The sequence below is a fragment of the Cinclus cinclus genome, chromosome 12 (assembly GCF_963662255.1).
Source record: "Cinclus cinclus chromosome 12, bCinCin1.1, whole genome shotgun sequence".
Lineage (NCBI taxonomy): Eukaryota > Metazoa > Chordata > Aves > Passeriformes > Cinclidae > Cinclus > Cinclus cinclus.
The window spans coordinates 8,741,096-8,765,959 of NC_085057.1; the positions used below are offsets into that span (position 1 = coordinate 8,741,096).

A 24,864-nucleotide genomic window follows, 5' to 3' on the forward strand; every position below is an offset into this window, starting at 1 on the left:
GAGTGGCATTTGGTCCACTTTTATACCTCTTTAACACCCTGATCTGATTGCAGCAATCTCCTGCCTAACTCATTAGCTCAGACTTTGGCTATAGTGCTATACAAATGCTCTGATACTGCATCTTAATGATACCTGTATTGATCTGAACCTGCCTGAAGCCATTCTCATCACCCTTTCCACAGCTCACTCTCTGACCGTGCTGATGGCTGTTTTCCCTGCTTTTGTCAGAGTAGAGTCCAAAATTACTGTCAGCTGTGCTACAAGTAAACACTACAGCACCCACACGTGGGACAAATAACACTGGTTAATGGTTTATGCAAGGTGCTGGCTTTAAGCTCCAATAGGAGCATTGCGCTCCCCCAGTGGGGAGCCAGGAAGGAGGATGGTGGTTAGGGCTGGTGGTTTCAAAGCAGCCCATGCCTGTGACACTGCTCTAAACATTTGTTGTAGGAGCTCTTTGATGTGCATCCAAGACAAGGCAGGAGCAGTCCTGCCAGGACATGGTGATGCCCAGGATGTTTGGGAGTAACACAGAACCGTGCATGTAAAGCATGGAACTACTTACTATTTATACCTTGTGCTGCTTTGTGGGATTTAACCCACTTAATCACCAGGCTAATTCCAGCTGAAACAGTGGGTGTCCTCACTGACATGGTCAAAGCAGCATGGGGATCCCAGGCAGGAGGAGCTTGCCAGCAGGCTGGAAGTGGCACCTGCTCCCATCAGCAATGTCTCCAGGACTGTCCTGCTCAGCTGCAGAGGGACACAGTGCTACCATCTGATACTGGATTTTATTAATACTTCTTATTCCTGACAAGATTCAGTCACACTGCATGCAGAAGTAGTTTTCACTTGGAAATAGGTGTTTTTGGGAAATAGAAGGCATTTTCTGCCCATTTACTGCAACACAAACTCCCCATCTGAGCCCTCACTGTGACACATTAAGCCCTCTGACTGTAATACCTGTCCCTCAGCTGGTTGGGGACAGAGTGCCAGAACCTGCTTAGTCCCATAGGGAGCAGGCAAAAGTCTTCATCACCCGGGCAATCATTAACTGAACTGCCCCGGTGAGCAGGGGAGGTGCAAGGAGAAGCTGTCCCACTCTACAAATACACTAATGGCTCAAGTGGAGATTAGCAGGAGTGTGTCACCAACCTGTGCCAAGAGGTGACATGGTACCAGGGGCCCAACATGGTCTGACCAGCCTACATGCCCCCTGCCTTTGTCTTTGCCACCACCAAGGTCACCACCACGGTGCAACCAGCATGACTTCTGAGGTTGTACTGGGATTGCATAGAGTTTGTGCTGGGAGCTGGTGGGAGGGAAGGCTGGGCTGCACAGCCAGTCCCTAGCACCACAAGCAGCACCTCAGCCCACATGAAGAATTAACACAGCAGAGCAAATGTTTAACCAGCCTCTGGGGCCTCCCTGCAGCAGGAGGTGAAACACCATCTGCCTTTGAGTCCAGCCCCAGGTGACTTCAGCAGAGTAAAGTTTTGCCTGCAGATTGGGAGCCTGACATGACTGACAGTGATGCTCCCATCCCAGCCCTGTGTTGAGGGTGGAGATTTAATAAAGGTCTAGGCAGAGCTGTCTGCTCTGTCGCTCACAGCTGCACCCAGGCTCCTCAGTGGGCACACAGTGTTATCTCACTGTCACTGCACTCACGTCAGCAGGCAGCATTGCACACCCAGGGAGGGTCAGTGTTGGTGTTGGGAACTCACCTGATGCATCTGGGGTTTTTTTAATACATGGGAGACTTCACACAAGAAAGTTCCTGGTGCCACAGCAATTGGCTAAAGAGATGACAGCCAGCAGCCAACATCACTAACACAGCAACTCAGCAGCTGAAAGTCTGATTTAGCTGATCTAATGAACAGCCCTGGTAACAAGAACCCAGCTGTGGGCTTCTCCAAAACCATTTTCCCGTTCCCAGTATTTATTAATAACCATACAGCCACCCACCAGTGACACTCCAGGTGCACATTCAGTACAGCAATATTTTCTCTTTACATGCACATTGAATGAGAAAACCACATCATTCTCCCATCACAGCAGAGCCCAAGTCCCAAGAGATGAGCCCTCTGTGCCACACATGTCAGAGAGCTGTACCAGAGCTGCCCCAGAGCTATCCCAGAGCCAGGCCAGAACTGCCTGGGTCTTCTGCCAGCTGCTGACACAGGGACAGCCTGGGTTCACTCCTCTGGGGTGATACCTCCAAAGAAGACCCCCTGCAAACCCCTGCAGTATTCCCAGCAATACCATGTACAGGAGATGCAATGGGTGATGCAGGAATGAGCTCCCCATGCCACCTATCTCCTAGGACATGAAGCCACTGCCTGAGACACCTAGGGCAGCTGGTGAATGATGTAACTCCTTGTCTGCAGGAGCCACTCCAGAAAAATCTCACCCAGCAATCAACCACCCTCACAAAGTAACCTTCAGGAGCTACAGGGGTAACACAAAGGCTTTTTGTTAATCTCAAAGACACAGGAGCTCAGGGGGAGGTTGCTCACTAATTTAGATAGCAAAGAGAACTGTTTTGCAAGGAGCTCCCAGAAAAGGAGCTTTGCCATTAAAAGTCTCTTGGTTCAGGACAGCACCCCACAAACCCAATTCTTCCTCCTCTCTGCAGGAGAGGGGCCCAGATGTGCAGCTGGCCAGGCACCAGAATGCATCAGAAATATATCCAGAAAATGTAGCAGGCCTTTTTCTGACTTTATTCAGTCAAAAGCAGGTGTTGATAGATCACAGCCCTTTTCCATTACCACATCCACCAGCCATAACCACACTTCCCTGGGAGCTCAAAACAGGTTTAGATTGATGCTCTTTTCCCCCTTCGACACATCTCCAGTGAATTCACAGACCTGAAACTTGTTCAAAGGTGACCCAAGGGGAATAACATAGATGTGTATCCATTTTCTTTCCCATTCAAATTGATCCAAGTGGTATTTTTGGAATGTGCAATGAGCAGCCAGGGCATGGGGCAAGGCGTGATCTGAGGGGAGTCTGCTGGGCCACGAAAATCTTGTAGGGCACACATGGGCTGTGAGGTCACAGCTTGAAAAACTGTACATCCTCCCCAGTTAAAGGCATCTCCTTTGCCACAGCCTTGGTTTAGGTGCAAAAGCTGTGTGGGGTCCTCCAAACCATGCCTGTGAGTAATCCACGTCTGGACAGGTCAGGCTGACCATGCTCACAGGCACATGGACACACACTGGAGTAAGGACCAGCCTGCTTCTCCTTTCCTGCATCTGAGGCCCCATCTCAATTAAACTGAACAGTTCCTGCTCAGGAGGTTAATAATAATAATAATAATTTTTTTTTAGTCTCCGGTAGCAAAGGACCAGCAACTTATTCTATGTTTCATCTCCTGTGATGAGCAATACCTATACAGTCTTTTCTCATTTCTCTCTTGTCTTTTCTTCCAGAAAGAATATTCCCTTCAGTCCAAGGGTCCAAGTGGAAACAAGAAGCCAGGGAGTGGCAGTACAGGTGAGTGCCAGCAGCTCATGCTGAACATCAAAGAGCTTTGGAGGCAAACTAGGAGGGACTGAGGCTTCTGCTCACACTTGGTACTGCTGAGCCCTTGGCTGGGAAACATGGCTGGGAGGAGGGACAATGTTGGGATGTGGAGAGGTGCAAACTATGGAAAGGTGCAAGTGAAAGAGCACACCTATGTCCATGAGAACCTGGCTTCTTTCTCCAGTCCTTCACAGGGCTGGGAGTGTCAGACCAGAACACCCAACACCCTTGGGTGCTGCAGAGTGTGACCACCCCAGTGGTGCCCCCCCAGCTTTCCTGATCCCTTTCTTTCATGTGAAAATGGTTTTGCTTCATCCTTGACCCTCCTGGGACTGGGACACTGCAGGCTGGCACTGGGCAACCTGGGCAGAACTGGACCACAGAACCCACTAAAGAGCTAAAAGGGCTTCTGGAGTGGTTTAACCCCTTCTTCTCCCCCACCTTTGCAGCCTTTGGTTTCCCAGGCTGTGACAATTCAGGGACAGCCAACACGGCACAGCCACAGTGATGGTGGGGACAAGAAGCCCAGTTCAGACAGGGGCTGCATCCCAGCAGCAGAAGACCTGGGGCAGCGATGTTGTGGCATCGCACAAGCTCTGATGTCACCAGGACACCCCTGGCCCTGTGTAGGGGCTGCTTCTCCCTCTCGCAGCCCTTAGCCCTGGGGTGCTGCAGTCGGTGGATGACAGGGTGTTGCAACATGCCAGGGAATAATCACGATACCTCGAGCGGTTGCCCTGGTGCCGGCTTGGCTGTTGCAGTGGTTGCTAAAGAGAGTGGGCGTGCGGCTTCCTCTGGGGCGATCTGATTTCTCCAGGAGCGTGGTTAAGGCACGTTGAGGAGGAATCGTCCTCCGTGGAGCAGGGACGCGACCTCGCCACCAGCATCAGTGGCTGTGCCGAGCGGGCAGCTCGGGTGCCTGGGCACGCACTGGGCTGTTCGCTCTGGGGAGAAAAAGCGATTAGATTGTTCGTCCATCCTGGGAAAACATCATCAGGCAACAAAGAGCAAAGGGAAGAAGTTTTCAGGGCGGCAGAGGGACCGGCACTGAAGAGCCAGCAAGGCCAGCAGCTGCTGGCAGCGGAGCCCCAGCTCTCAGCGAGGTCCTGGAGGGGTGGCAGGAGCAGCAGGGAGGCAGAGCCGAAGCAGAGCCACCTCCACGTGATCCTCCGTCCTGCTGCCACCGTGGGGACCTGCCAGGAGGCTGGCAGCTTCCTTGGACCGGCCAAAAGTCACCCGGGCACGAGCGCAGGCGGGCGGCAGCGGCAGGCTCGGCACAGCCCCATGTCGTGGGACACAGGCCAGCACCTGCCCCCCGGGCTCCCCAGGGCCTCCCTGAGGAAATCAGGTAAGCCCGGGCTCCCCAGACTGCCCCGGGGATCCCCGCTCCTCCGGGGCTCCCTGCTGCGGGGACGGGCTGCTTCATCCCCCGGGGCTGCTCGGCACTGTGTGCACAGGTGACTTGGGACCCGGGTTTATTTTATTTGAGATATCATGTTACTTTAATACTTGAGTAGCTGGTTGAGAAGATGCCCTTCTTCTTCTGCCTTTCCATATCCCACAAGAAATTCCCTTAGAATACCCATCCTGCAATTCAAACCTTCTTCTTGGAGAGGCATTGGGCTGGACAGGGGGCTAATGCAATCCCCGCAAAACAACATGGGAGGATATTTTCTGTATTTAACAAAATACCTTCGAACTAACTTTAAGCATTCATTACTGATTGCTGTGCATTTCTGTCATTGGTATGCAAATGTACAGAGCAAATATTTGGTGAGATATTAAAACTAAGTTTATGATTGTCAAGAAGGACTGTTAAGCATCTGCCACTGTCTAACAAAACTAAACCAGTGCTCCACACGCTGTTTGTAAAAGGCACGGGACGTCTTGGTGATTGCTAACAGACTAAGGTTCCAGCTTTGCTATCTTTGCTTATCACAGTCCAAGGTAATTAAATGAAATTATTAACCAGCACACTCAGTCCTGCCTGGCAGCAGAGAGGCACTTACTGCTGCCTGACATTACAAGCATTCCAACTGGTAACTTCTACACTCCAGACAGCTCAGCAAGCCTCAAACCTGGTGGGATTTCTCTCTTCTAAATCCATGTGCGTGAATGCAAAATTCAGGGGGTGACCATGGTGACATCCAGAGTCCTTTACCTTTGGGGTGGCCGCAGGTGGAGACACGTGAGCAGCCCAGGCCGAGCCCAGCACCTGCTCCGTGCACCTTTAGGCAATGCTGGGCTGGTGCAAATCCAGCCCTGGGGCTGCAGTGCTGGCACAGGGCTCAGCAAGGGAAGGCAGGACTGGGGACAAACTGGGGAGACTGGCTATGCAGTGAGAGAGCACTGGCTGTACTGGAGGGGTGCAGTGGCTGTACAGGTGAGCAGCCCCATCCCCAGCATGTGCTCAGCAGTGACACAGAGGTAGGGACAGTGGCACGTGGCAGCTGTACTGGGAGCTGCAGAGATGTGTCCCCCAGCCCTGATTTACATTTTCATTAGGGTTTTCTCCGCCCTTCTGACCTTGTGACCTCGTGGGGTTTATTTCTGACCATCAGGGCGGAGTGAAGGCAAGGGGACCTGGGGTGTGAGCACCTGCTGCCCTGAGGCAGCCACTTGATAGCTGGGAACTGCTTCCCACAGCAGCCACATCGAGTTACACTCACCCTAGTGCATTATAAATACCAGAATTAGCCTTGCTTAATTATTTAAAACTATAGATTAAAAGCAGACAAAGGCTCTTTGACTCCTTCCCAGGGCACACATATCATTTATCAGAGGTACGGTGGCCTGGTGACAAGCACAGGGGAGCGTGCCAGCTCTGTCGGTATGAGCTGCTCCTGAGCTGCTGGCACAGCTGGAGCCAGAGGAGAGCAAAATCACAGTGAGGATGGGAGCTCGTGCCATCTCACCCAGGGAGGGTAATGTTTAGCATCTGTTAATCTTTGGGCACACATTAGTACTATTATTATTATTATCATCATTATTATTATCATTATTACCATCATCATCATCATCAATCACCAGGGCAGTAAGCCACAGCAGTCATTAAGCTAATGTGAATTACAGCTATTTTGTTCCAGGTTGTTGCAACAGCAGCACACAGATTACTGAGGTGATAAGGCACATTTTGTGGGCTCAGCTGTGGGGACTCACCCACCAAAGGGCATCCAGGCACTGCGAGCCTCACCATTAAACAGCACCCACATGTGGGTGCCTCCCTCTGCCCTGAACCCACCAACCATGCAGAAAGGGGCTTCCTAAAGCAAGTGCCTGGCTTTGAGGTCAAACCTCCTGTCCTCCTGGCAGGTGATCCTCTGCAATACAGGTGAACATCTGGAAGCTGCTGTGATCAGACAAAGCTTTGGGGCTTTCAGAGACTGACATGGAATTCTTTCCCATTTTGTCAACCCCAGCTGTTCTGTATTTCTAAAATACAGTTAATTAACACTAGAAAAATCATGCAAATTAGCAAGTGCCATGAATTGAAGAATCCTAAATCAATGACAAACTTTCAGCTTCATTCTTTGTCAGACTTAACATACATAACCTTTTCTGCCATTATTCTCTCACAAGAAAAGCTGTAGAGCCAAACTCCAACTTCAGACACAGAAAGGCCATACTCTAAAATGAAACAAAAAGTTAAGTTCTGGTTAACAGAGAAAAGCATGCATGTGCTTAAAAGTATCAGAAGCCAGTTCAAAGATCCCAAAAACCTCCATCTGCACATGCAATCACTTGTGGGGACTGAGGACAAGCCCTGCTGCTTTCAGCCTTCCCAAGGGGGGTGAGGGACTCCTATTCTCACCCTAGGGGAAGGAGGACTCCCCAGGGACTGGATGTTGCTGGGTTCTGAGGCCCAGAAAAGGGATGATTTCTGCCATAATTGCAGTTAAAAGCATCAGAAACCTGCATTATCCCCAGGCTCAGGTTACTTGTGTAAATAGCTTTAAACTGGCTCTGCTGGCCCACACTGATGTGTTGGTTTTGCAGCTGCCTGACTTGCAAGACATGTATGACCAGCTGCTGTCAGCAGCCCTTCATTAATCTCTTGGTTCTTTTAAAAAAGATGCATTCATGAATAAATATCAGGCATCCAGAAAAGCATAGGTTCTTCCCTGTAACCACAGTTTTAAGTCATCATTTCTTCTCAGGAAATGGTCTCTTGGATCAGTGGTTTTACAAACCCAGATCCAGGGCTCTGAGCCTGGACATCCTGCAGTTTTTGCCCAGTCTTTTCCCTTCTACCATGGAACAGGGTGTCACAAGGTTACAGAGAGCAATGTCCTCTGAATACAGATCTCATTCCCAAAATTATGCCTTCTGACTGCTTTTCCATGGCTGGCATTTCCCAAAGGCCTGTCATTTGCACAGAAATGGATGCCAATACAGTATTTTTAACAAAAGCAGTTTGGTCATCATCTGGTCCCATTGACAAAACTCTTCGGAGATGCTCTAGTTCAGTTCTCAAGTGACACAGACAGCAGAAATAAAACACTGTGAACTACATTTGCTTTCTAGATTTCAGCTAAAGCTGAGCCCTGACCTGTGCTCCATAAGGCAGCATTGACAGCTTTGCAGTTTAAGGATGCAGGTGGCATGGGAAAGGGCTGAGGGATGTGCAGGGGGAAAACAAGATGTCACAGGGGGCAGGATGTCAAGGAGACCTTGGCAAAACACAAGTTGGGCACTTCACATAAAAACCTGCAACAAGCAGCTGCTGTCCTGCTGTACTCTCCATTCTGTACAGGTGCAGGTTGGCAGGTGCTGGGCAGGACCCCAGACCTCCACTCTGCAGCTTTCCAAATCCAACAGCTATGGATTAACTCAATTTCTGATTTGTTTAGTTTTTTCCTTGTAAAGAACAGCTGTAGCCATGTAGGCAGCCGTAAGCAGAGCTGCGTCCCTCTGGTTACCTGCTTTTCCAAGACTGTTAATCCCTTTAACATTCCTGGGGATTATTTCCATCCCGACAGGACGGTAGCACAGGCTGCCAGCAGCAGTGCACAGTCCTGTTGCAGAGGGGCTCACACAGCAATCCACCACCAGCAGACAAGTTTCTTAATCCTAAATAAATGCTATGTGAAGGGCATCTCCTCCTTATGAGGGAAAACCAAAAAGCAGCAGCAGCCAAAGGAAGCATAGCCCAGCTCCAGCTGTGGCCAAACCCTCATGTTCAATGCTTGTCCTTGGGCATGAGCCAGTCCTCTCCCTTCTCCTCTTTCTCCTTCTCTTCGGGAGCAGGCTAAAACCTTTCTCCTTGTTCTGGGGGGCTGCACAAAAGCCCCTCAGCACCCCAAGCAGCACACTGTGTTTTACACTCCTAGTAGACCATATTTAATATATATTTGCAGCATTCATGCTTTCAAAGCATTTAGTGCTTCACCAAAGCTGCCTGATACCCTGTTTCCCAAAAATATTGCAGCTGAGCATAATCAGAATCGGAAACAATTTGTTCCAGGATTGCAGAGTGATGATTTTATTGCAACTCTCCCAGGAACTGCGGTATTTATAAGTATTTCCAGGTGGTCTGAGCAGGACTTTGGGCTTTGCTTTAGATCAGAACAGAAGAAGATACTAAAATGTCACTTTTCTCCTCCGGTCAGTCCCACACCCTGGGGCAGGAGAGTGTCTGATCTCTGGGCCACTTCAAAGACACTGAAAATTCCCTGTGTGGTCTCTTAGAAAACTAATAGAGACTGGAGGCTCATTTCACATTATGGTTGAGAGAGGAGACAACACCATGTGTTATGTCCAAGTACCTGCCAGTGGCCCTGGCATCCTCATCCTGGCAGTCTTGCTTTTTACTAACAGAAAAGCAGCTGGAAACACACATTCCCTAGAAAGCCTCAAACTTCTAGAAATGAGGAAAAGGAAAATACCTAAAAGCAAGCAAAAGCCTGAGCCTGTTGAAGCAAACAGAGTTCCTTTTTATTAGCAACACTTCAAAGCAGACCTATTTAAAAGGTCACACTGTCTTCCTCGGTACAGCAGAGGGTATTAACATCCATATTTGGTTTTTTGTTTGTGTCTTGCAAAGAACAAAATAAAAATGTCCCACACCTTTTGCTGATTTATGGTGGTGGCCAGGGAGGTGCCAAAGCAGAGCCTTGTTCATTGATCTGCAGCCGAATCATGCAAAACCAGACATCCTGCTGTAAATCCACTGCAGAGACCTGGCTTGATTTACACCTCCAGCACCATAAATAATGACAAAAAACAGCCTGATAGCACTCTGTCTCTGTTACACAGACATGCATTACCTCAGGTCTCAGAAATGATAGATCTGACAAACATTTTGCACTGGTCCTATTTGCCAACCTGCAGGAGAAAGGATGCCCCATCCTTACCCCCAGCATAACCCCAAGCTGTGCTCCATACACACCAGTATTTTTATATTCTCATTTTTCTTTTTCTCCTCAGTGCAAATGAAGACATTCATTGAATTGTTCCAGGCTGAGGGCATCTGAAGGTTTAAAGTGCTATTCTTGTAGAGAGGTTCAAGGCTCCTTCCAGTCCCAGTCAGGGCTTTGACTTTGTCCCCAGGGCAGCAGTACAGACACTCATGGGAAGCCAAACCCACCGGTGGGTATCTGCACACCCCAAGGCACATCTAGGGCCATGAAAACCAAGCAGGCAACTGCTGTGTCCTGGCCCCCACAGTCTATTGAGGCAAATTGCACTCTTCATGAGGACTTTCATATGCTGGTTTAACAGAACCCAGCCAGAAAAGCTTCCAGTCCATTTCAGTTCCTCCCACTCCTTCCTCCCCAGTTTTTTTCTTAATTTGTTTTAGTTTAAGGGGAAAGTTCCCCATCTTCCTTCAGTGAATAGGTTGATAAATTGCTGTTTCTTTGCAAGCCTCACTCATGCAATGTTAGATTGCTGCAGTCTGGAAGTAACCACTTTAGCCCATCCAAAACCTCCAGGCTCACCTCGGTGCTCCCTCAAAATGCCACATAAGACAGAAGGGGGCCCTTCCCTGATCATCCTGGGTGTCTGGAGAAATATCACAACCCCAGACTGAAGGACTGATGACACCATTCCATGAATGTGCATTGCTGGGTGTTAGACCTATGTGGATGTGGGGGAAGCCTGCCCAACCAAATCTCCCAGGATCTGGATCTTGGGGTAGGGAAGAAGTGACTCCCACTCCTGAGCTGCAAAAGGAAAACCATACATCATGGAGGCAGGGAAAAACAGTATTTAATAAACAACAGTGCTTCACCAGTGCCCCAAGAGCTACCACAACAGGACCCAAAAGCTAATTGGTCCAGAGAAAAATACCAAAGTCACCTGAGTTTCAGCCATTTACACACTCAGGTTGGTCCTTCAGGCTTGGTTGGCTGCATAATCCTTCCACTCTTGCTACTCACTGCATTATCCTGTAGCAGAGCACATCAAGTGGGTTTAAGATAACAAATCCAAGATGGACATGTCCCAGCCCTTCTCCTGACATGCATCAGGATTTGGAGACAACACACAAGCAAGTGTGGCCATCTGTGTCACTGGAGTGACACAGCTCTGGACTAAACAGGAACAGCAGGAAAAGGCAGTGGGATACATGGTGACATTAAGCCTAATATATTAACATAGCTTCCAAAAACAGTGTTTCCATTAAAAACACCTGGCATTTTATTGAAGTTACCCCAAGGAGAGATGTTTCAGTTTAAAAAAGGAAGATGTAGCTTTACCATTTGAAATAGGAGTTCAACCATTTCATTCATGCCAAAACAAACCTTTGCTTTTGTAGCTTCGTTCCTTGTCTTTTCTCTGCCTCTTCTGTGGAGAAAGGAAAAGGAAAAAAAAAAAAAAGAGAAGTACAAGAAAAAAAATGAAGCCATTTTACCCCAGTGAAAATCTGATATGTTTTCTCATTGTTCAAAACCTGGCTTTCATCTAACAAAAATTAGCCATGAAATTGCACTGCCTTAACCCTTTGCTGCTCTTCAATCCCGCATCTCTCTGGAAGGCAAGGCTGAGCTCCCAGTTTCAGCCTGGGGAGTCCAGCCCTGCAAGGGTTTGAGTCAGGTACCAAACATCAAACTACACCACCTTCCCTTCTGCCAGCAGTGATGTGTGATCCTAGAGGAAAATAATATGATAAAAAAAAAAAATCACTGGTTCCAGCTTTCAAGCACCCTTTAAATATGTACCGAACTATTCACCCCAATTACACTCCTGTAATGGGCTCTGATTTGTTTTCCTTTGTTCCCAAAGCAGTAGGGCACTGGCCACATTAACATTCAATGAGAAGTTGTTTGATATTGAATCTTTTCTTCAGCAGTATTATTCCTTACACAATTCTGTTTGATTGCAATCCACTTCACATTTTTAAGTGCTTACTGACTGTGAAAGAATGACCTAGCCAGCTTTCTCTTGGCTTTTTTTATTGATTTCTCTTTTAAAAAGGTTTTATTTCTTTTATACATGAGATTGAAATATGAGAAAGAGGCAACATTACTGAACAACTGTTTTTCTTCCAGCTCCATCAACCCATATAACTTCACAGTAGTCCTCAAAAATACTGTAATAATGAGACACCTAAAGACATGAAGCTGCCTACACCCTTTTCCTGACTTTTTTGGTTCTTACTGGTAAACTTCCAAATTGTTCAAGTGAATAGTCAGGAATAAATTGCTCTTTCTCAGCCCCTGATTAGACCATACACTGGATAATTGGAGGCAGACCTACTGTGCTCCTCATTTAAAGACACAGCCCACCACATGCAGTTTGTCTTATAACTTGTGCTTTGCACTCACTTTGAATAGGAGTTTTTTGTAAAGAGAAAATGTAAAGGAATTGAAAAACACCAACAGTGAGCATGCCCTGTGGTTTGCCTGGAATCCAAGCTGCCATTCCTTCCAAAACAGTGGGCTCTTGTTCTTACACCCAGAACATACAAATTATTGCAGCATGATCACAGACTGCATGGGCGAAGGATGCTTTTCTTTGCATTGGACTCGATCCTGATGAATAGTTCAGCAGGTTATCAGCAAAATCTTTCCTTGACAAGAGGTTTCAGATACAGCAGGACTTCCTCAGGCCAGTGTTTCAGAAGTCCCTTAAATCCCATAGCATCCCCCTGTGCTATGGGACCATCAGCCTCATCCAGAACATCCAAAGCAGCAGCTCAACACAGTCTACATCCATGGCTGCTTCCAGTTTCAGTTAGATCTATCTTGCATTAATTAATCCTTGGCACTAAATTCTGCAGCCACTGAGCAGGCGAGTGGCTGGCAAGTAATTTAAGTGATCTAATTAATATGTGTCTCATCAACAACACAAAGGGAGTACTTTTTAAAACCGCTAAAAAACCCACACCAGCACATGAAGGCACGAGCACACTGACACTGACACAGGTGTCAAGCAGCCAGGACAAGCACCAGCTCCTCTCCTCTGTCTTGCCCAGGGTTCTCACACCAAGCAGGGTGAGGCTTCTCATGCAAACATCTCCTTTTTCCTTCCAGCATCGATGTACACAGAAATACAGCGGGAGCGACCAGATGGTAGGAATATCCTGACTCACCCAGACTACATAGATGGAAACCCAGACCTCATCAAGCCTAAAAAGCTCCTAAATCCTGTAAAAGCCTCGAAGAGCCATCAAGAGCTGCACAGGGAGCTGCTGATGAACCACAAAAGGTAAGGGGAGGTCACAGCCTGACACTGCAGCTGTCCAAGAGGTGCTGAGCTGTCAGAGCTCAGGAGCTGAAGCACAGGTGCCAGTGACAGACTGCAAGCTGGAATGGCAGGATAAATCCCCTCACTTGCAAACAAGCACAGTATCCTCTCCTCTTTTGCTGTATCCTTTCCTCTTTTCTCTGATGTGACCATTTCTTTTAAAAAAACAAAACAGAACAAAAAGCCCCTGCTCTGCCATCCTGAAGCATTGGGTGGCACTTTTTAGAGTCACAAGCACTGGAAGATGCAGAGCATCCTTACAGCCCCTTTTTGGTGTCCCTTGGAGGTTTTCTGTTTTATCCTGTCTCCATCACTAATCTGCCAAGTCCCCAGCAATGTACAGCATTCCTGTGCACTTGAAGGTCAATCCAGAGGCAAGAATAGGTGCAGGCTGGATGCAGCCATTGAAAGCTGAGGTAGCAGTGGGGTGAGATCATCTGTACAAGGCTACTCACCAACTCCCTAAATATCAAATGGGTAAAGACAGGTCAGAATTCATATTGCTGAATTCCTACCCCATCACCCCAATTTAACTCTTTGGGGGTACAGATACAAAATCAGGAAAACCATACCAATGATCAAGAACCTACAATGACATCATTCCATTGCAGCAACTGTCTGAACATCAGTGCAATAAAGTCATATTCTGCTCAGAGGCTTTTAAGCACAGCAAAAAACCTGCTGGCTTTATATTGACATTTTCTGAACACCCTGAAATACCCTGACACAATAGCTCTTTGGCTGCCTAATTAAAAGGAACACAGCCTCTGTTCTAAAGGACTGCAGTCATCACAAGAACCAGACACATATATTAATTCAGTGAACAATCAAGCCTGCCAGCAGGGTGCATTAATCAATACTGGCACTGGCTGGGCTTGGGTTTGATTTGATTTTCCCAGAATCAGAAGAATTACGGGGACCTTTCTCTGGCATCAAGGCACATGTCACTATACCAGCCAGATATTTTTAAAAATCTCTGGCTTGAGAGTGACCATCTCCTCCCTAGTGATACTGTTCAGTTTAAAGGGTCACCCAGCAGCACTGTCTTTGAACTCACAGAACATTATTCCAGTCTAACCATGATGGAAAAAAGAAACGAGAAACCCCTGCAATGGAAGCCACAGAGAGGAATGGAGGTGAAGGAGGTGCAGACCTTGCAGCACCAGAGCTGCACTTCACACTGGGAAACACAAAGTACATCATCTCTTCGTGTTCCAGCTCTGTGCCTGCCACTGTGTCATATCCACGTGTACCACCAGGTACTGGCAGGAGGCAGCTCCACTACAGACATTCTGCACCACCTACTCATGTGGCCCCTCTCAAGCATCAGTTTAAACCTGTTTTGGCTCTGACCTCCCAAGTATTTCTCAGCAAATATGTGAAACAAACCCTACTGCAAAAAGTAATCCACTGTTGCTGGTTTCTTGTCTCTCAAATCCACCAGTTTTGCTTTCTGCTAAATATTACCACAGAGGGAGAGGGGGGAGAAGGGGAGAGAGAAGGAATTACAACTTGCTCCTGTTTCGGCTTTGGTTGGTTTTTCCCCCTCAAGCAGCAGGGGAAAGCAACTGAAATCAGCAGCTTGTGTAACAAAATCCTTATCTTACTCAACACCTCTGGGCACTAACACAGGCTGATTAAATCAAAGAATAGTAACAAATCTACAGGCAACATTGCAAGCTGTGTCTCTAGCAAGCCAAGGCAGGTTTTTCTTCTCTCAAGCCTTGGGAAAAGCAATTTTGCAGCATCCAAGTTGTTCCTGATTCAAAAACCATCATGAAAACTCTAGGGCCAAGGCTATGGCTGCCTTCACTGATGTTGCTGTGAACTTTGTCCTGTCATTAGGCAAGAAAAAAAAAATTATAATAGGAAGTACTTACTTCCAGTACCTTCCAGGGGTACTGGAAGGATGCAGGCACTCACCTCAGCCATGCTGTGGCAGTGCAGAGGTTTGCTGCATCTGGAGAGGGTGGTTCCTCTCTCCTGCCTGCCAGTTCAGCTTCTTCTGATGTGAGGTGCCACCTCAGCACCTGCCACCCTGCCAAGAAATCCATTGCTCACAGGGTTTGAGGCCTCTGCTTTCAAACAACCTTGGCCAAAACTAACCAGCCTTTGGTCAACAGAGACTTCCTGGTGCTGAGGAGGAACTTTACATTAACAGCACTCCCCAACCCAGGGCATCCTGGTCAAGCCCTTAGCACAGGCATGGGGAGGTCCCCTCCTCTCTCAACACAGACCTGCACCCACAGGAACACCAAACACCACCCAGAACTACTTCAGGTGTGGCAATACCCAAAGTGTGAGGTCTCTGAAATTTGTTCAGGGAACACCTTCCATCTCTTTACTGCACATTTATGCCTTGCCTGCATGGCCCTGCTGTGTCTCCTTTCCTGTGGTCCCCTCACAGAACAGGGGTTCACCTGAGATGCGTCAGGTGGCCAAAGGGGAGTCAGGAACCTGTGCCATCAACAAACCCTCCGGCTTCCAGGAGAAAAGCACAGGGCTCATTTTGGCTTCTTGATCCAAACTATCCATGTCAGCAGCTGGATCGCTGGCCCTCGGCTCCGAAGCAGAGCTTCAGATGAAGCAAAGCTTCAAAGCTTCAGATGGGATGTGCGGGGAGGGAAGAAGCTGCCAGGACAATTCCTGCAGCCCAATGACTACCCCTGCTGGTGGGAAAAAAATCCGCATTATTGCACACATTCTCAACGCCGCAAAATCTACAGCTGACACCGTTAAAGCCAGGAACAGCAGGAGCTCAAGGAAGGTCCCGTTTCCACACCTGACACTGAAAGCCGTGGTACCCCAGTACAATGGGATCAGTAGAACTTCAAGCATCAAATGTGCCATACACGAACAGCAACATGTGCCCAGCCCAAGCAGGCAGCCCAAGGCACCATCAAATATCCTCAAACCTTGTGGATGGATTTGTGGATCAGGGCTGGTTCATGGCTCTCCCATGAATCTCATGGAACACAGGTCTCCCGTGCTTCCATTTAGGACCAAACCACGTTTTGGGGTTGCCAGGCTGGCAGTGGTTAAACCCCAGCTGTAGATGCTCTAGTCCTCATTTTTCTGCATTTTATCCACAGAGGTTTGGGCGTGGAGAGCAAACCAGAGCTGCAGCGAGTGCTCGAGCACCGACGGCGAGACCTGTTCATCAAACAGAAGAAGGAAGAGGAAGAGGCAAAGAAATTGCAGTCTCCTTTTGAAAAAGAGCTATTAAAGAGGCACCAGAGGCTGGATCAGGTAGAACTGAGCTTTCAGCCATCCTTGGATTTTCCTAACCACCCGACACATGGCACAGGGGAGATGGGTGGGCTGAGGCTCAACCAAAGGTATAGCACTGCTACCCCTCCATAGAACAGGAGCCCAAGTACATCCTCCACTGCTGCCCCACACAGCTGCAGCACTCTCATCCTCACAGTGAGATCCACCGCGTTTATACCACTTCACCCAGGACTCCCATTACAAGCCCCGGGTCTCCTCTGTGTCCCACACAGTGTCCTTGGGGTTTTTTTCCCAGTTCAAAGCACCCTAAACTGCACAGGAGGGCTCAAGAACCTACAGTGCAGGCTGAGAGGCTGCAGAAGTGCTGGAAGAAACATTGCTGCAATCTTACCCAAACTGCTTTGGGAAACAATTCCTGGCATGTACCCTGGCCAAAACTCTGCCTGGGGAAACCAGTATTCACTGTGCACTTGACAGCAGCATAGCCATGCCCCAGGTGCTCTGTGCCTGCCCTCTAACCCAAACCAGTGCAAGCAGTGAGCAGGCTCGTTACTGCCGAGAATAAAGTCATTGCCTCTCCTACTTGCCAGTATATGCTCTGCAAATGGATGAAACCAGTTTGTTTAATTAGCAACACAACAACGTCCATCAAGCTGATATCATTTGAAAATCAAAGCCTGGCACTCTCAGAGAACAAGGAATATGAAACAAGGTGGTTTAGGGAAGATCCATGAAGACTTCACACATAAAAGTAAGGCAGTACAATGACTTACCTCACCTTAGACAATACCTAATGCTGAGAGCTTTCCCAGGCTCACAGGCCTCCTTTGCTGGGAAGGATTCAAACCTTTTCTTCCCTCTCCATGCCAGGTCTGAAGTGAAACCCTACTCTGCTTTTCTGATGGAGATGTTCCTCCCTGGAGGAAATAAAGAAATTAATGTTTCAGCAGGACAGAAGGAGACTAGGGGTGAACACAGGTCTGGTGTGATGGCTTGTAAAATAGAGCCACAACACATGCACTACACACTCATTCAGCTTTGGGCAATAATAACTGGACCCAGCAATAATTAAACCTTCTGTTTTAACATAGCTGATGCCCTTTTGTCCTTTCATGTTCACAATGAATTCTTTCTTACAGCTGGAGAAAGAGCAGGAGAAGCAGGAAGACCATGCACCAGAATTCATTAAAGTCAAGGAAAACCTGAGAAGAACATCAACAGTGATGGGGGACGAGAAAGCAGCATAGCTTCTGCCAAAACCCAGCGGGATCGTACCAACGCCAGCGCCAACACCCCCACTGAAATCTCTGTATATGGTGGACATTCCCAGCCACACCATCAGGGCTACTTGCAGTTATTAACACTTGCTCCAGTAGAAGGCACAGAAAAGGTTTTCCCATACCAGGAGGGATCACTGTGGGAAAAGTGCAGTATTCACCAAAGTACTCACACAAGTGGATGCAGAGAGAATGGTGTTATTTTCCCCCCCCCAGACTGTGGGTGCACACTAACCACCAGCTAACTCTTGGTTAACTCTAGAGACACAGTGTATTATTAGAGACACTGTATTTCAAACAGGGAAGTCTCTGTAGGAACAGCTTTGGGGGAGACCTGCTTCTTCCTGGAGGTAGGTTTGCCAGGCACAAGGAGACAAGAGGGCAGCTGCAGCTCTGGAGAGCCTCCTAGAAACCTAACTAAAAGGGACAACCTATGTATTACTGAGAACAGCCCAGGTCACCATAATGGCTTTCCCAAGGTCATTGGCTTTGCACCAGTGTGCCAGTTGAGCGTGGCTGAGGCTGTGCATCTCAGCAGCACACCTGTACTATCAGAAAAGCCAAGCTCTGTGTGCCCTTACCAGTGCAGCACAGGCAGGTGCAGCTGAACTTCACAAGCACCTTTAAATGGTATTTCAACCATTTCAAAGTGACTTTTTTAGGCAGTTCCATGCTCAGGCAGAAAACACATTGGGCTGCTCCATCAGCTCCCCAGGTGGAAGGCAAATGTTGTGTGCAGAAAGAAAAGGCTGGGTGTTCCCAGCTGGGTGTCCATGAAGTGTGCAGTGACCAGGCAGCAGATCCCTGTGGATGCAGCAGACAGACAAACTGCTGCTTGCCCCTGCACTACTGAGCTTCATCCCCTGGACCAGCAGCTGGACATGTGCTACCATAGGGACCCACAAGAAATGCCCTGTGATGGAGAGGGGGTGATGTGGTCACGTCCCACCAGTGCCAGCTGTCCTGGTAACCACCCACATGCAGCTGGTACCTGTGGGCACCAGGGGGTACAGGGCATGTAGGTCCTGATGCAGAATTACTTGTCAGTGCTTCTCATCCCCTTTTTTGAGGACAGAGCTGCCTCACTGCAGTTGCCACTTTACAAAACTAAAACTCTTCTTGCTGCTGGTATAGCCAAGCTGAAGTGGATGGTGCATTTGCACCATGTATGGACAGAGCCTGTCACACAGGGCACTTGTACCCTGGGATATCCACATCTAGAGCTGGAAGTATGTTTTCAGGAATATCTCAGCTTCTTGCTTCTCACATCAACCCTGATACAAAGCCTGAACAGCATAACTCACCGACTGCCTTTGGACACTGGCTCTAGAACAGCCTCAGCGGACCTCGTCAGCTGGGCAGGTAATATCTGCTTAATCCACATTTATTATCCACATCTTCAGTGGATCTATATGTAACTTAAGGGAAACTGGGCTTTCATACATATTTATAAAAAAGTTACTAATCCATTCTTTAGTCTCCTGGTCCAGTGGGATGTTTCATTTCAGCAGGCTGTTGCTTGACCTGGCAGCTTGAGTAAAACATCTGAGCCAAAACACGTGTCAAGAGCAGTGATACAGATATGGAGTTTCTGTGACAGACTGAACTATAAAAGCCCTTAACTCAGCTTCAGTCCTTGAGCACCCCATCTCATGGCACTGCCTCTGCTGTAGTTTTTAAGGCCCTTGCTCATATGCTTATTCTAAACATGATTTTATTTCAGAAATGCAGTGCATATTGTCACTATGGGTCAAACAAGATTTGAAAGGATCTATTAACAGCCCTTCCAACTGTGAAGCTTTTTATACAGGTTGTGATTAAAACCATAAGGAAGAAGCAGCATCCAGTATTTTTTCATAGGGAAAAAAAGCCAAATTTCTCCAAGGATAAAGAAGTGTTGCTAAGGTTGCTTGTATATAGCTGTAAAGAATGCTGCATGATACTCCACAGGTAACATTGGTGTAAGTAACAAGCCAGAATTACTGTACTGAGGTTTTGTGAGGAGTTATAGCACAGATTAAGTAACCTTGATCAAAGAGCTCAAAAAATTCAGCAATTTTTAATTTTGCAACAGATGGAAATGCACTCCGGGAGAGGCAATCTGTTGCTCCATATGCACCAGTGAAATCCATGTTATCAGCTCACCCAGGCTGGGACAGGGGCATTTATGCAAGTCCTTGGGTGGGATCCATACAATAAGGTCAGCAGTGAAGAGGCAGAAAGGATTTTGCTGCTCTTCTTAAGTATTCAAATACTTCCTGGAGGGGAAAAATAAATCAAGGTGTCTCCCTTTGATGTGATGTCCACAAAGCACAGAGAGGGGCTGCACACAATGTGGTCCATTGTGGCTAAGGGGTGTCTGGGTCACTCCCAGCAGGTGTCCCAAAGGGCAAGGGAGGGCCAGGTCACACTGTCCTAACTCAGGCTGGGCTAGCAGAGTCACAAGAAATCCTTCCAGCACTGGAGAGACAGCAGAAAGCCCCGACCCAGCTGCCCACCAAGGCTGTGAGCTGGGACCCTCCAGCAGGGGCAGCCAGCACAGGCAGCATCCTGGGGCACACACCAGGGCATACAGAGCTCCAGGCTCCAGCCCTGGGAGATGGCACATGGAAAATGATCCTTTTAGTGTTGAAGTACTGGCTTAAACATCACAGCATTTTCCAGCACAGCTCTTCTCACCCCTCTGAACTGATAACCCCCAGCCAGGCTCAGACAGAGTCCATACAACTTTCACCGATGCTCTTGTGATGAGGTTGCACCCTAAAACAATCAGTGTAGGTATCACCTGGAAGATTTTGGGGTATATTTGTGTCTCTGTTTCTTTTGCATCAATTTTTCCCCTATGCCCCTAAAGCACATTCCTGAATAAAACTGGTGTATCCAGAAGATACAGATTATCAGAGTATTGATGGAAGACAATTTTTTGCACTGTGTATGTTTCTTATGTGGTACATAGTCTGTATTCTGTGTTGGTGCTTATACATTTATATAAAACTGTATGTCACACACTTCTACTGAATTAACTCGCTGTTTAATGTGGACACTTCTGAAGAAATAAACTAAATTATGATTGTATATTTTACCCTTTTCCACAAGGAACTAAAAAAGCTCCAATGATACAAACAGATAACAGCCAAATAAAATGAATGAACATAAAAAACACTGAAGTCTGACACCAGTTCCTTTGTTAATGTGTTAACTCGCTCACCAATGAGCTCTTTCTATCATCTGCATCCAACACTGCATCCGGTGCTCATCCCCAGACATCACCTCAATTTGATGAAAGTGTAAGGGCACACAGATTGTGAATCAGGCTTTGTGCACTGAAATTCCAATCTGATTTCTAATTGACTGTGGATGCCCACCTGCCTGGCAGGGTAAAATCCACACAAAGCCAAGGAAACACATCCTTGGATTTAATTTAAAAACACATTTTTGAGCTGATAAGTAATCGTCACACTAGTGAGCCTATTTAATTATTTTTAAACGTTTTTAAAGTTGCTTTAGCACCAACCAAAGACTATAGATTTAGTAGACAAGAAAAAGAGATGATGCTTCACACGTGCAGGTCACACACATCATGGGTCCTGAGAGCCAGGACTAAAACTGAATGCAGCAGACAAATGAAAAGGACTTCTCTGTCTCATTAACATCCTTATCAGCACAGATGCCAACATCCCACTCAGAACGAGGCAGAGGTGGTGATTGGATGCATTTCTCTACACCAGGTATCTGCTGGGATTGCCACACTGGGAGGTGTTCCCGACTCTCCACACCCTGTAGCACTGGTGTGGCCAGTCAGCTCTTCACTGGGACTAGGATCTCTAAACCTGTTCTTCAGGTCAGGTTTACAAAACATCTTCCCACCTCTTTGATGCACACAGTAACAGCAGCCTTGCTACCCTATCATGGCAGGCTGTGTACCTCATTTCCTGGCATAAACCTTTCAAAGGGACAAATCTTCTCTTGGCCTTTGGTTATATATGAGACCAGGACACTCACACAGGACTTTGTAAAATGTTTTATCAACCCTACCCAGCCTCAAACAGTGAGATTTCAATGGGCTGTGCCCCAAAACTCCTGACAGTGATCACAAACCTCCTTCCATGCATGAATGCCAATGGCAGTTGTTCATTATGACAGTTCCTCTTCTGTGGAAGAGACTAAGAACCAATCACTTCTGCTCTTTAAAGATAAAAACCTTTTAGCTATGCTCAAACTGCTCCACTGCCTGGGATTTACTGCCTGATTTAATCCTCATGACTGCCTCAGAAATGGCCAGTTCTGGTTTTCTTCCTCAAGTCAGCGATACCCTCAGACTGGCCCTGGCTGAATATCCCTTCCCAAGAATTAATCTCTGCCTATCTTAGGTACTTTGCCACACTTACATAATTCCCCAAAATGATCTAAAATTGCCACCAAATGAACGGTTTTGTGTTGATGAAAGCATTATATGAAATCTTGAATCGGCCATGGTACTCGTGAGATCCAGCCTAATGAAAATGGGCAAAAATGCAAAATTATCAACAACATAATAATGAGGTTGTGTTCCTTGTGTTCCTTGTGGGTTTTGTTGGTTTTCATCATGGCCCATGAGATCTTTGGCATCCCCAGGCACTTGGAGCCGAGCTGGTTGTTCAGCTCTGGTGGCTCTCCAGTTCAGACCTCACTAAGACAGACTGGCAGTGACCTACTCAGGCAGCACCTGAGCCTGCCCTAATATAAACCTGCATGAACATCAGGCTGCATAGAGATTCAGGGACAGGCTTTTTCCAATCTGTCATCCCCCACCTTCCCTTCAGGAGAGCCATACCTACTCACTGAATTACAAGCAGCAGTCAAGAAGCACAAGGCCAAGCACTTCTGACTCCAGCAGAAGGAAATGTCAGAACAAACAGAAAAATCCCACAGAGCACTTCAGAAGGGTGTACTGCCTCCCAAGCACTCATGACCCTGAATCACTGTGGGATGTGATACTGAGCAGTACAGACCAGAAAACGGCACATCCATAGGACACCCTGTCACTCTGGGAGTGCGATGGAGCCACATGGCATCTTTAATGTACCAGAGTGATCCTAAACACACCTTCCACTGCCCGTGAGCCACTCACTGAATTGCAGCTGGCTGCTCTCATTGACTGCTGCTCCTCGTGGCTGCTGGGCTTGGTTCAACAAGCTCAGCTCCAGGCTTAAAATTATTGTTACCCAAAACTACATCCGATTTCCCAACCTTTGCTTAACTTCCCATGTTAAAGCAAGCCTTCCGTAATGTGCACCGCAGGCGTTACACCTGACAAAGTGGTTTGCAGCGCGGGTCTGCAGCACAGACCCATCCATCAGCCGTGGGCAGGGGGATCTTCTGCTGGATCAGAAAAAGAGGAATCTCCTCATCCTGCTCCATCCAGGGGGAGCAGGGTGCGAGGGCTAAGAGCTCCCATCTCCTGCCCAGCAGCAGGGCCAGGGTCAGAGCTGCCGGGGGAGAGGGCAGCACATCCCTGCACAGTCCCCATTCCAGCCCTGCACAGCCCCCCATTCCAGCCCTGCACAGCCCCCCCATTCCAGCCCTGCACAATCCCCATTCCAGCCCTGCACAGACCCCGCTTCCAGCCCTGCACAGTCCCCATTCCAGCCCTGCACAGCCCCCCCCATTCCAGCCCTGCACAGTCCCCATTCCAGCCCTGCACAGCCCCCCCATTCCAGCCCTGCACAGCCCCCCCATTCCAGCCCTGCACAGCCCCTCATTCCAGCCCTGCACAGCCCCTCATTCCAGCCCTGCACAGCCCCCCCCCATTCCAGCCCTGCACAGCCCCCCCCATTCCAGCCCTGCACAGCCCCCATTCCAGCCCTGCACAGTCCCCATTCCAGCCCTGCACAGCCCCCCCATTCCAGCCCTGCACAGCCCCCCCATTCCAGCCCTGCACAGCCCCTCATTCCAGCCCTGCACAGCCCCCCCATTCCAGCCCTGCTCCCCGCACTGCAGTATCCCTGAGAGCACGTCAAACCCCCGGGCAAGGAGCAGAGACAGCCCCAGGCGTGCTGGCTCTCCACCCGGAGCAGGCTAGGAAAACAATGAACCAAAACGAAAAACACCAGAAGGGCAGGGTGTAGAGACGGAGCTGCCAGTGCAATCTCCAACGCGGCAGCGGCCTTTAGCAGGATGAGAAGCAGCGGGGCCGGGAGCGCAGAGCCCTCGCAGGGCAGGGCAGGGCCTGTGGGATGTTCCTGCCTGCAGAGGTCAGCGCTCGCTGGAGCGGCCGCGGCCGCGCCGCCCGCCCCGGGACAAGGTCCCCGCACACGGCCCCGAGCCGCGGCCCAGGCGGGGAGCAGCGGCCGGACGGCTCCACGGAGGACGCCTCAGACGAGGTACGTGGGGGGCTGCGTTTGCACGGACAGACAGCAATCGCGTTCTCCTCGCCCAGCCTCACGGAAGAGGAAGCCGAGGCCGAGGCGTCCCCGGCGCTCAGCCCCGCGCTCCCCGTGACGGCTCAAGGGCAGCGCCGCGTTCCCCAGCCCTGTGTGCTGCCCCGAGGCTTTTCTCTCTCCAGCAAGACACCTTGAACTAAAGGCCTGAATATCAGAAAAAGCCGGAATTAATAACACATTTGCAGTGGTTTCCACAGTTTGTATTTCTTAAAGTACTCTGATGTTTGGAAAGGTAGCAGCCTCTTCAAAGGAAAAATATGATTTATTTTCTACTCACCGCGGCTTTTGTTTTTACTAGTGTCCTGCGACCAGTCTCACTAACATCAGGTTAGGGGTTAATGTAAAGCTGAGCCCCAAGGACAGAGGCAGCACAGGCAGAGTCACTAGTGCCTGTGCGCCCTGGGCCAGAAACTCCTGTAAACATTAACACGTAGTTGTGGGATATTCCAGCATGAACTTCTCATAGAATACTGTGGACAGTCTGGGAAAAGAAAAATATTCTATGCTTTAAAAATAAGTCATAAAACCTGCAATTTGAAAGTGCCATAAATCTCCACTGTCCATTGCAAAGAGGACAAGATAGTGCCTAAATATTCAGCGACCCTTGTGCAGGTACAACATCTTGGCCAACCTACCAGAACCACTCCTTGCTGTGCCAACACCTCCACCAGGCATCCACTGACAGCTGCCAGTGCCAGAGAAGCCCAGTCCTTTTGCAGAGC

At 48.6% G+C, this 24,864-nt stretch overlaps 1 protein-coding gene across 2 annotated transcripts; it reads left to right on the top strand.

The window, feature by feature from the left end:
• Positions 1–3,434: 3,434 nt before the first annotated feature.
• On the top strand, positions 3,435–17,690 carry FAM107A (family with sequence similarity 107 member A). Of its 2 annotated transcripts, none has more exons than XM_062500845.1 (4): positions 3,435–3,495; positions 12,999–13,173; positions 16,305–16,461; positions 17,583–17,690. In XM_062500845.1, the coding sequence occupies exons 2-4, from the start codon at positions 13,004–13,006 to the stop codon at positions 17,688–17,690; spliced, it is 435 nt and encodes a 144-aa protein (XP_062356829.1). In that variant the 5' UTR covers positions 3,435–3,495; positions 12,999–13,003. The 2 variants fall into 2 exon arrangements, with proteins under 2 accessions (XP_062356829.1, XP_062356828.1); XM_062500844.1 differs by lacking the exon at positions 3,435–3,495 and adding an exon at positions 4,810–4,873.
• Positions 17,691–24,864: the final 7,174 nt, after the last annotated feature.